This window comes from Spinacia oleracea, chromosome 6 (genome assembly GCF_020520425.1).
Source record: "Spinacia oleracea cultivar Varoflay chromosome 6, BTI_SOV_V1, whole genome shotgun sequence".
NCBI classification, from domain to species: Eukaryota; Viridiplantae; Streptophyta; class Magnoliopsida; order Caryophyllales; family Amaranthaceae; genus Spinacia; species Spinacia oleracea.
The window spans coordinates 126,431,145-126,444,212 of NC_079492.1; the positions used below are offsets into that span (position 1 = coordinate 126,431,145).

A 13,068-nucleotide genomic window follows, 5' to 3' on the forward strand; every position below is an offset into this window, starting at 1 on the left:
TACCATTCGCACTGTTTTGAGTATTGCTATGGGTAAGAATTGGCCTATTTATCAACTAGATGTGAAGAATGCGTTTCTTCATGGGGATTTAAAAGAAACAGTTTACATGCATCAACCACCAGGGTTCGTAAATCGAGCAGCCTCTACTCATGTTTGCAAACTTCGTAAAGCTCTTTATGGTCTTAAACAAGCTCCGAGAGCCTGGTACCTACGTTTTGCCAACTTTATTCTTGATATTGGGTTTGTCTGTGCTAGGAGTGACACTTCCTTATTTATTTATCGTAGGGGGAACGATACAACTTACTTGTTACTTTATGTGGATGATATTGTTCTAACTGCTTCTTCTGAAAGGTTGAAAACATAGCTTATCGGCCTACTCAAGTCCGAGTTTTCTATGACTGACTTGGGACAATTAAGCTACTTTCTGGGGATTTCTGTCACTCGTACTCCACAGAGTATGTTCCTTTGTCAGCAAAAATATGCAGAGGAAATTATTCATGGGGCGATAATGGATAATTGCAAGCCCATGCCCACTCATGTTGACGCCAAATCCAAACTTAGTGCCACGGATGGTGATCCGGTTCTTGATCCGTCACTCTATCGGAGCCTTGCAGGTGCCTTGCAGTACCTCACTTTTACTCGCCCTGATATTGCATGCGCTGTGCAACAATGTTGCTTATTTATGCATACACCGCGAGAACCTCACTTCAATGCTCTCAAACGCATCTTCCGTTACATTAAAGGCACTCTTGATCTTGGTTTACATGTCTATCCATCTACACCCACCAGATTAATCACTTATACGGATGCCGATTGGGGCGGTTGTCCAGACACACGTCGTTCTACTTTTGGGTATTGTGTCTTTCTAGGTGATAATCTCATATCCTGGTCTTCTAAACGGCAGGCTATGCTCTCCCGTTCGAGTGCACAAGCAGAATATAGGGGCGTTGCGAACGTCGTTGCCGAAACTTGTTGGCTCCTCAATCTTCTTGTTGAGCTGCAGTGTCCTCTCCGTAAAGCCACATTAATATATTGTGATAAATAATATTTCTGCGGTTTATTTATCAGTCAATCTGGTTCAACATCAACGAACCAAACATGTTGAGTTGGATATCCATTTTGTGTGCGAGAAAGTTGCCTTAGGGCATATTCCGGTACTTCACGTCCCGTCGGCTTATCAATATGCAGATATTTTCACTAAAGGACTACCACGGCAACTGTTCCTTGACTTCAGATCCAGTCTGAGCGTCCGGCCTCCTCCCGCTCCGACTGCGGGGGTGTGATAGAATATATGTTAATATTCTTTCCGATATTGATAGATTTTGTGTAATTATGTAAATTAGAGCTCTCATAGAAATAGGATTGTACACCTATAAATATTGATTAATGAGAACATCCCAAATCAGGGAGAATTAAACTACAGTTCTAGTGAAATTGACTTGTTTTGGGTTTAAATTTCTCAGTTTCTACAGTGGAAATTGAAATTTTTATACATTCTCCTCAATCCCATATCATAATCCCTTAATTCCCCTCAATCCATAAACCTTCAAGTATAGGGGGATGGTGTTATCAATTTGAGAATTTCCCCATCAATAGCCCATTATTTGAACCCAAAAAAAAAAAATCCCAATTAAACCCGCAATTTGCCAAACAAAAAATTTCCCCATTAATTCGCGACTGATTATACAGAGAAATCATAAACAACAATTGAAAGCTTCCTCCAATTAGGAAGATTAACACCATTATCATGTAATTTAAAATCAAATCTACAATTTAGCAAAAGCTTTTGCAATTAAGAACATAATTTGATAAATCTTTAGGAGAAGAGGGAAATCGAGTGAAGAGAAGTGGTCAGAAGAGAAAGACATGGCAGGAAGAGGATGGGGCAAGTGAAGAGAGAAACTTGATCAGAGTTGGAGGAAGGGGAGAGTGAATTGGAGGTACGGAGTGTTTATGCCAAATTTCTAATGGACGACCTTTAGTTGGGACATAGACGACTAGATAAAATAAAGCAAGCAAATAACAGGAAATAAAGGACGGAAATAAAGAGAGACGAGACAAGAGATGGTGACGCGGAAAACCCGAAAGGGATAAAAACCGTGGGTGCCATGAGTCCACCAATCCACTATGTTGTTGGCATAAAAGCCTAATTGAGTACAAGTACAATGTTTATTTACGGGTATATATAAATGTAGCTAATAATAAAGCATGAGTAAAAGGGGAACTTAGGAGTATGCAAGCAGACACAAAAGGTATTGTGATTATTACGATATCGGCTATTTGGTGAAGTACCAAAGGTATTAGGGGAAGACGTTTAGTTTAGGATGGTACTAGTTTTTGTAAACTAATAATGGCGAGAAATTATTGGTGGAATGTACATGTGGAGTTTAAGAGAGAAAGGTTTGCTCTTATTTGTAGTTAATGGGCTACGGGAAGAAAATAAACATGATAAGGAGGGTGTAGTTAATGAAAAGTGTAGATATGATTGTGGATGGGTTGAATGCCCCCTGGTGTTACTAGACGGTAGTATTTATACAGAACTACAAGGCTAGCATTGTTGAGGGAATAATTCTGGTAGTTGTTACTTGATCTTCTCCACCTCCCTTGATACTCTCCAACTGATTTGAGCTTGTCTATCAAGCAACCCATGTGTAGAACAAGTCTAGGTCAAGTTGAGCAGATAACGGCTCCTCGAACGTAGGAACCGACCATGGCAAGTGTGGTACAATCTACCCATAACACGGAGTATCACTGTGGAGAATGAAGGATAAGAGCTCCCCCAGTCAATCACCATGATTGGCGAGTAAACATATCAAGGGGTATTTTCGTAAATAAATTGTCAAAATATACCATCTACATATTTAAAAATACAATATCTTTTTATATTAAAATTATTTTCTTTCATTTTTTTTAAAAAAATATCAAATATATTGTACATTGCAATTTTTAGATTGTATATTTGTTCATTGTAATTACGAAAATGCCACTTGATATGCCAATGAAGGGGATAGTTTTGAAATTTCTCAGAAGAATAAAGAGGTGAGAAAAAGAGAAAATGTATGTAATTTTTTTCTTAAAAAAAACTGAAATTAAAATAAGATTGGTCAATCAGAGTAAAACATGTGTCATGATAACTTAAAATATCGGTTTCTCTACTTTTCAACAAGTCATGAACCATTTTGAAAAGATATCCTCTAAAGGTTGTGTTAATCATAATTAATCGAATGGTGGAAATGTTTTAAGAAGAGCGCCCAAATGTTGGATTATTAGAATTATTTTTCCTAATTTATAACTTTTGAATCATTTTTATTACCTTTTCATTTTTCATCGTAAATAATATTTCTTTTCAATTTTGGTCATTCTGTCAAATAAGTAAATAACTATTCGTAATACATAGCGATATATATTGTTATGGTACACATTGGTACACGTCATTTACAAATATATCTTAGTTGTGGCACATATAAGTACACGTCGTTTACGAATATATGTTAGTTGTGGTACATATCGGTAATCGTCATTTACAATGATATATTCTTTATTTCATAATTAGAATTCATTTACGTTACAACAAAAAATCCATAGTTTTATACCAACGTTTTTCTCTTAGGATCTGTTTAAAATACTTTGAAAATAAAACATTTTCAATTAAAAATGATTTCCGTGTTATAGAGTATACTTCCGAAAGAAAATACGATTTTTGATTTGTTTTTTATATTCCTTTTCTTGGGAACATAGATAATTTTGAAAATAGAGGAGCAAATATGAAGGGGAGGAGGAACACCTTGACCTGGATGAAACTTAAATTTATCATCATTTGAAGGTAGAAAAACAAACTTACATTAGCAACGTGGAGTTGGAGATTTTGAGTTTTAGCCTTGCATTTTGAACAGAATCTCTGATTGATAGTGATTTCTCGTCTTGCTTACTCACTGAATTCATTTCTATCTAACCCAAAACTCAAAAAATACAGTGAAAAATAGTTTAAATCTCCATTTTGAAAATAATTTTAAAATAAAATTTCCATTTTTATAATTTCCCAATCTCGAAATTAAAAAAGAAAAAAGAGTTAAAAAGAGTAAGTTTGGAAGTGTACAGGTCAGCAAATGTCGTTATGGAAAGTGTCTGCGCCGAATCGCAGATAGAGGGATTGAAGCCTGAATATCCGAAACAACCAATCACTCAATTTCACTAATTTGCCCTTCATTTTTCACTTTATAGTCCACGTGACTTTTGACTTAGGAAAATTCTCATTGGTGACCTCATACTTTTGTATTTTCTCAATGGTAGCCTAAAAAGATTTTGACTATTCGTGGTAGCCCTCCTTTCTTAATTGCTATCTAATATAGCATTACTAACTTAAATTCGACCAAGACACACTTAAAGCCAAAACTTCAAAATTGAACCTATACGAACCAAGCCGTAACTAAAACCCTTCATCAAGTGTGAATAATGGGAACGACATTAAACAAATCTCTTTCTAACTTTCGCAAGCAATGAGTATCTAATTTGGTATTTGGTACTACATTGAACATACATAGTAGGTGAATTTGTTTATCAAATTTCCAAACACACTATAAGAGGCAGGGAGCATAAATACAACATAGACCTGATCAAATGGAGGGCCGGGCCGGGCTTGAGCGTAAAAAATCAGCCCGCTATGTCGGGTCGGGCCGGGCTGGGCCAAGATTCGGGCCAAAATTTTGTGCCCAAACCTGTTATTTTCGCGCCGGGCCTACCTGGCTTTTCGGGCCATTTTCGGGCCGGACCAAATTTATAACTAAAAAGTGTATTTTTGTGTTTCCCAAACCCGCCCAAAAAAATAAAATTTTTGGGCCGGGTCGGGCCGGAAAATTCTGCCCAAACCCGCAAAAATTTCGGGCGGGCCGGGCCGGGCCGACGGGCCGGGCTCATCTTGATCAGGTCTAATACAACATATCTATAAATTGTAGAGCATAAACAAGGGCCTATCAATATAGATTTACGGCAGTTACCCATTTAACCACCACCACCACCAACAGCAACAAAGCCTTAGTCCCAAAATGATTTGGGGTCGGCTAACATGCGCCATGAACCATTTTCTTTTTTGACCATCACCACGTTGGCTAGCCACTTGGGATAGATGCAAGGTTCAATAAACCCTGCTTCTTGTAGCTTCTTCACCTCTTCGACGATGGCTTTGTTCTTCTCTGAAGAGTAATTCCTCTTCTTCTGTTTGATTGGCCGGGCTTCGACACTGACGTCCAACTTGTGGCATATCATATTCGGATCTATCCCTGGCATGTCAGTTGCCGACCATGCAAAAATGTCTTTGTGATCTCTCAACAGCGGTATGAGATCAATTCGGAGCCCCGAGCTTAGGCCCTTGCCTATTCGGACGCTCTTATCAGAATCATCTTCTAGGAAGATATCCTCAATTTCCTGATTTGGCTCGAGAGAAGGACTCTCGGGCCGAGCATCAACCTCTACGGGTTTCACCTGACTGCTCAGGCCGACCTTTTTCTTCTTTGCCTCTTGCTACTCAAGCGGGGGCTCATCTTCTTCATCATCTTCGGGACCATCACCTGGCCTTGGCTTTCGGATAGAAGTGTGGCAAGTTCTCCTTGCTATCTCATGATCTCCTTTTACCCGTTCGGTAAAGCATGCATCCGAGACATACATCATCACTTGATAGTATGTAGATGGAATGGCCTACATCTAGTGGATCATGGTTTGTCCCATGATGACATTGTACACTGAATCGCAGTCCATGACTAAGAATTCCTCCCGGACATTTCTTGCAGCATTGCCTTTGCCGGCGGTGACTAGTAGGGTGATTTTCCCGAGGGAAATTGCTGATGAACCATTGAAGCCAATCAGCGGGTAACTCATCTTCGTCTCTTCATCCTCGTTGGGTTGGAGGACCAGTTGGTTGAAGCAATTCCTGAAGATGATGATGACGACACTTCCCTTATTGACCAGTACTCTGTGTATGTTGTGATTGTTGAGATCCATGGAAATTACCAAGGGATCGTCATGTTCGTATTGGACGCCGAGACAATCATCGGCAGTGAAGGTCATGTTTGGAGGATAAGGCTCCTCTTTGCCTATAATGTTGAAATTGACTCGGTGGAAAAGGCTTCTCAAATGTCTTTTGCTGGAATTGGTGGACATGTGTGAAGGAAATGTGTCATTCACCCAAGGTGAATTAGTCTAATATTAAGGTTCAGATTAAATACGAATAATTAATTCAGTAAGATCAAGTGATCGGAACAGCTAGCTAGAGCAATGTTCCGATAAGTGAATTCTAATCTTTATTAGGATCACAACTTACTCTTGACTGGACCTACAAGGTCACACCAATGAAATAAAGTAGATCTTCGGATTAAATGAATTTTCCCATTTAATGGCTATTCGGGAAATTTAGATCAAAAAACGTAAATATACGATAAAACGTAGGATCGGAATTGTATATCGTACAACGTATATTCGTAAGGTGGACAAGACGAATAATCTTATCGCACGACATTGGATCGTCAAGTAATATACGATAAATAATAGCCGTAAGGCATTAGACGCAAGACGAAAAGGGAACGAGCAAGTTGTTGGCCCACGAGCTCAAGCGCGCAAGCGCCAATCCCATGGGCGCAACAACAAGGGAGCAGCGAAAGAACAATAACGCACATGTCCATGGACTTATGATTATGTGCGTGTGCGCGGGCCAAGCAACACACAACAGCAGCACTGCACAGCGTGCTGGCTAGGGCGCGACTCAAGTCTCAGCCGCGTGCAGGTTGTGTGCGTGTGAGTGTGTTAGCCAGCCATGGCCCTTGTGCTTTGGTCGGTTAACACACATGTATTCCCTAGGTTATTCTAATAACCTAATACACTAATTTTTCATACTACACTCAATCTAACCCTAGAGCCACAAGAACCCTAATTCTCTGTGTGCCTCCAAAGTTGATAATTCCCAAAAGCCAAATACCTTGTGGAAGATGTAAGCTATCGGAATCAAGGCGGATCTGAACTTGTTGGTGGACGATTGTTGAGGAACTACAAGTGGAGCTCTCGTTCGTGTTCGTAAGGCTAGTGGGAGTACACGCATCAAATGTATGTATTCGTTTAATCTACACTTTTACATGGATTCTAGATCTAGATGTTTTCCGCTTTGTTAATTAATTAGATTAGCATTACCCAACGTGGTATCAGAGATTCATATTTTAAAGTATTTTTAATGTATTATTCATGATTTATGTGCTCGAATTTTTCTGTTATTTTTTCGAATTTTTTCGGATTATTGGATGAATCAGTGAAAATTTGTTGTTTCTGAAAAGTGTCGGATTTTCGATTTTTATGAGTGTATTTTGGGTGGAAACGACATTCTAAGAAATTCTCATAAAGCCCCCCCCCCCCAAAAAAAAAAATTAAAAATTCAGCCTCTAAGTCGGACTTTGAGAGGTTTTTCGTTTCAAATTTATCAAATTGTGAATAAAATCGGCTTTAAAAATTAATTATTATTGCTAATCAATAATTAATTGTGGATTGTCCTACTGGTTGTTTATATTTAATATGAATTTTTAAATTAATTTCGTTGATTAATTATAATTATAAAACCTAATTCCGAAAAGCTTAAAGTAATGATTTTTATGGTCGGAGATTGATTAGATTATAGATTGAATATCCCTAAGCACAGATTCATTGGCTGGTTAGCCATACAATCAAGACTGCAGACCACTTCAAAGTTGGCCAAGATTGGAGTCAGTCAATCTGCTAATTGCTTGATTTGTGGTTAGAGTGATGAAACCCATCAGCATTTGTTTTTTCAGTGCATTTACAGTGCAGAATGCCTCAGAGCAGTTAAAGATTGGCTAGGCTTTTCTTTTGCTAGTAGCTCCTTGACTCAGCTGGTTAGACATGTTGGGCATAGCAGAATGTCCATGTTCAGAAAACAGGTCTGTTATGCAGCCATAGTTGCAGCAGTGTATCTGATTTGGCAATGTAGGAACAATAGCTTTTGGGAGAATAGTGTTCCTACTGTGAATCACACAGTGTCTAAGTTGAAACAAGTGGTGAGAGGGAGAATTCAAACTGTTTTGCCTAAGAGTATCAGTAGAAGGGATAATACTTGGTTTATGTCTTTGTGAGTATAGCTGTAGTTGGGGCAGTTTTGTATAGCTGGATTTCTGCTGCTTCTTGTTGATAGGGTCCAACCTAGTTGGTTCTTATTGCTTGAAGTTTCCTTAGTTGTAATCTTGTTTGATCATTAATATTATCTCTCACTTGCTTAGCAAAAAAAAAAATTGATTAGATTAGTTGGTTAGATCTGAAAATTTGTTTAGGCGAGTAGGGGAATATGAGTTCATGTTTCAATAGCTCATTTAAAAATTCAAGGATTAAAATTTTGATTGGATTCGTTAATATTAATCATTCACCTAAACCAAATTTGATAAAAATCTGAAATTTAATTGTCGGATTGGTTTATCTAAAATATTCGAGTTTATGTTGATTGGAATCGTTCATTAAATTTGTATAAAAGTTAGCCTAGACATATTATTTTCATGAATTGGATTGTGTGACATTTTAATAAATCACCCCACTTAAATTATTTTTCGGAACAAAAACGATTAGATATGTTGAAATTATGAAAATTAAATTGTGAAAATTATCGTTTCGGAAAAAAAAAACTGGATTGTTTTTTTGGTTGGACGAGCAACCACTCACATTTGGGCGAGGGGTTGATGTCCTAGTGCTATGCATTATGCGCGGCGAGACGAGGGGCATTGGGAGTGAGTCGCGCTTGCACGCATGGCTTGCGCCTGCAACGTGGCATAGTGCTAGCGTTGGGCGAAGCCCTTTGGGAGAGTGTGTAGCGTTGTTTCCACACAGCGACACGGTAAGCCAGCAATCGCAAGCCAACGCGCGTTGGGGCGGAGCAGCGAGGGAGCAGCATCAAGCCTTACTCGCGCATATGCACTGATGCACGGGCATGGGCCTTGCCGCCTATGGATTGTGCGATAGTGGCTGTTGTACAGCGCATCAATGGGATGGGCGCAAGCCAATCCCACGTTGCATCGTTTTGTGCAATTTTGTTACGTTTAAATTCAAGGCCTAATTTTTGGGCTTTGGGCTTATTTTTGCAAATAGGGGCTAACATTGGACTTTGTTAATATTTTATTTTATTTTACTTGGATTGGGCCGTGAGTTTAAATATTTAAAATTAAAAGTTCAAACGATATTGGTTTAAGTGGGAGCCTTTTAATGAAATTATTGAAATTAATTATTTTAATTAATTTTCGTAGGAAGATCACTTTTATTAATTAAATCTTTGATTAGAATATAATTAAGGATTAATAATTTGGAATTGATTAATCTTTTAGAGTGCGTGTACATGAACATGATTTTAATTAATCATGTAAATTATGTGTAAGCTTACTTGGGCCACTCGTTTTAAAGTACGAATGGATGAATGTATATTATATTATTATGTATTCCAGGTTTTGCAGGTGACTAGTATGGCCCAACTAGTATAGTTAAATACGTTATGCAAACCGTTTAATATTTGAATGTAATTTTAAATATGATCTGCGTACCATGAAGTTTTGTTGTAATAATTAGATTATTTAATTCAAGTACTTCTAGATAGCATATAAAAAATTCTAAGTTATCATTTTGAATGGATTTCAAGACGGTGCCAAGCTAACAAGGTGGAGTTTGAAGATTGGATGCTTCAAGACCAAGTCAAGGGGCCAAGGCTGTGACGGGGTCGAAAAAGCACGAGGCTAATGCGTGACCTCGTCCCTCGTGGGTGTGACGATTCTTTTTATTCAATCAAGTGTAATTGGATTTCCTGTGAGTTTACACCCAATTGACTAGTAATATAGGAGTCGTCATTCAGTTTTTAACGACAATGAGAAAAACTGACAAAACCCGGTTATCGTGACATAAAGGGAGGTGCAATTATGTTTGACCACGACGGCCGTAGGTTCCCTTGTGATCCCTGGTGTGGGGATCTCTCAACATACACCCGCAAGGTAGAGATTGAGGGTTCGGGGGACTGTAACTACCGAGAGGAGTACTTCGCTCGTCGATAACTCTAGAGGCAGGATATCCTTACTAGCTCAGCGTAAATAATTGAAGGGACATGCGTTAACTATTAAACTAATCTGAGTTGATTTTAGCAATATGCAACATATAATACTAGATCGATCGTGATTATCTGATTTAAATAGTATTAAGGGACCTAGCATGATAATCCAATTTCCCAAAAATATTATATTTGTTAGGCGTGGTAGAACAATCAGATTTAGTTAGTTTAACAGTTCATAAAAAGGGCGAGGAAAGCAATTAAATCATCGGAAAGGGACACATTACGACGCACCCTTGAGAGGTGCGTCACGGTTCTCAGAAAAACTAACCACTTTGACTTTGCTATTTCTCCTTTTTATTTAACGAATCTCAAATTATGGGGCAGGGTACGTTCTGTTCGATTTATGGATCGATTGCGACAGAACGCGTGAACAATTTCGCAGCGTGAGGCTTAGGCTAAGGGTTGGAGTCAATACTCAGAATATAATTGTGTTGTGTGTTTTTTTCACGTCGAATTTAGGGGTCTATTTATAGGGAAGAGTTCGTGGAAAGATAGAATTGCAGAGTTCTAATCCACAAAGAATTAGGAAAAAACACGTACCCAGGTATTTTCAGTGCCCAGGCCTGGGCGTCAAAGATTTCGGCGCCCAGCTCTGGGCGTTGGAAATAGGATCCAGGCAATTTCAGCGCCCAGGGCTGGGCGTTGAAATTGCTGTTTGGGCTGTTTCTTTGTCAGGTTCGGATTCTTAGAATGCGGAGTGTATGAGACTTAATCGAGTCTTTTAGTGCGTATCAATTTCATGACGGAATGCGTCTGGGCCCGTTACGAACTCTAGGCTCGTTAGGATTTCAACTAATACGTAACTCTTATTTCCGAATCATATTAGGAATAGGACTCTCGCAGTTTTCTATCTCATTTAGGATTTATGTTGGAGTGCAACACCTAATTCTGACAGGTTTCTATCTTTTATGACTTGCCACTTTTAGAAGCTACCCTTTACGGCAGTTACTATTTTTAGCAGGTTTCCATAAATAGCAGGTTTCGGGTGAAATAAAAAGGGGAATTGAGATTCGTTATTTTATAGGAGATGCGTTGTCAAGTGGAGATTTATGCTTTCATCATCGAACCTTTCCCTTTCGGGAATGGGGACAAAAGTAGGTGTCTACAGTTAGCCCCCACTTTGACTGAGTCTTGGAGTAAGACGATGGTCAAAGTACTAGACGGAGTGCGTCACACAAGCCATGGTGTATGTGACCTGTTTTGTAGGGTCTCACGAGCCCCCAAGTGATAACATTTGACTTAAGGGTCATCACTTGAAGTGTCGACATATCCCTCACGTGTCATTGGGATTTGTCAACTAATAGTATAGAAACTTCCTCACTTTGTCATTGGAAGGATCTAAAGGTGCGTAGAAACTCCCTCACTTTGTCATTGGGAGTAGCTACAGATTTTTTCGAAATCAAAGCTATAAAGTGTAATTGGGCCTGGCCAAGCCCAATCACGAGGTAAAAATGTTTTTAAAGATTCTCATTTTCAGGGCTAGCTAAACGAGAAAACCCCCTTGTTTTTATGGGACGTAAAACGAAGGAAAATCCAGCACATCGTTCTTTTTTGGAAAAATGGAAAACCAATCCTTTTAATTTTTGGAAAAAGGGAAAACCGAAAAAAGTTATCGCTGCAGCGACTAAGGACCTGCGTGGTTAGTGACGCAGACCCCGCCAGCTAAAGATGGCGAGCCTGTCCGCTAAGGGTGGACACCCCGTCCGATAGAAGTGGACGAATCTGTTTTTGAAATTTGAAAATAAGGACCTACGCGGTTTGTGTCGTAGACCCCGCCGGCTAAAGATGGCGAGCCTGTCCGCTAAGGGTGGACACCCCGTCCGATAGAAGTGGAGGAATCTATTTTGAAATTTGTTTGTGTTTTTTGAAAATAAGGACCTACGTGGTTTGTGATGTAGACCCCGCCGGCTGGAGATGGCGAGCCTGTTTCATTTTTATTTTTCGAAAACTGAGGACCTGCGCGGCTAGTGACACAGACCCCGCCCGCTGAAGGTTGGCGAGCCCTGTCCGCTGAGGGTGGACGTCCCTGAATTCGTTTTTTCTTGATGTGGAACTCGCGTGGTTCGTGGCGCGATCTTGCCCGATTGAGGTGGGCAAGTCCTTATCGTGATTTCTTTTGAGAATTTCTTTTATTCATTCTTGTAAGAGCGAATTGTTTCGAGGGATGCTCGGATTTAGTTGTAACCTGAATGTGGGTTGACAACGTGCTTAGACGGACCATTGTCTTGTGGTCATCATCTTTCATGGTTTTGAGCTAGTCTTTACTGAAGGAAATAATGCCCTTGGTCCAAGTATGCATTCTATGTTAAGTCTAATAAATGCGGTTCAGTATTAATTAACAAGTTAATAATTCAGTGAGATCAAGTGAACTGAATGCCTAGCTAGAGGCCGCTTCAGTTCAAGTGGAATTAATGATATTAATCCACAGCTTACTCTTGACTGAACCCGTAGGGTCACACAAATAGTACGTAAACGGATCAAGTATTTAATGGCATTAGATACTCCATCTATGGATATTCGGAATCGACGGATCTTGGTTTCAGTGGGAGCTGAGATCGTCACAGGCAAGAAATGAATACTCCGGAAACGATGATATTGCCGGAAACGGAAATATGGATCGTATCGGAAATATAAATATTATCCAAGTCGTAAATGTTGCCGGAAACGGAAACATGGTATGTATCGGAAAATATTATCGGAAATGGAAATATTGCCAGAATCGGAAATATTGCCGGAAACGGAAATATTGTCAGAATCGGAAATATTATCGGAATCGGAAAATAATTCCGGAAACGGAAATATTAAATATTTGTTCGAAACGGAAATTGATTCCGGAATCGGAAATATTAAATATTGTTCGTATCGGAAATGAATTCCGGAACCGGGAATTTAATCGGAAGCGTATCGTACGAATTAGCATCGGACGAGGCCTGCCGGACGAA

At 39.3% G+C, this 13,068-nt stretch overlaps 1 protein-coding gene across 1 annotated transcript; it reads left to right on the forward strand.

Moving 5' to 3' along the window:
- The first annotated feature begins 394 nt into the window (after positions 1-394).
- LOC130463590 (uncharacterized mitochondrial protein AtMg00810-like) lies at positions 395-1,933 on the forward strand. Its single transcript, XM_056832760.1, has 2 exons — positions 395-1,013; positions 1,821-1,933. Exons 1-2 carry the CDS (start codon positions 395-397, stop codon positions 1,931-1,933), a joined length of 732 nt encoding a protein of 243 aa, XP_056688738.1.
- The last annotated feature ends 11,135 nt before the right edge of the window (positions 1,934-13,068 follow it).

Excerpts from the sequence above, each read along its gene's own strand:
- LOC130463590 (XM_056832760.1), top strand. The coding sequence starts at position 395 with ATGACTGACTTGGGACAATTAAGCTACTTTCTGGGGATTTCTGTCACT. Across the intron at positions 1,014-1,820 it reads TGAGCTGCAGTGTCCTCTCC|GAGAAGAGGGAAATCGAGTG; the intron begins GTAAAGCCACAT and ends ATAAATCTTTAG.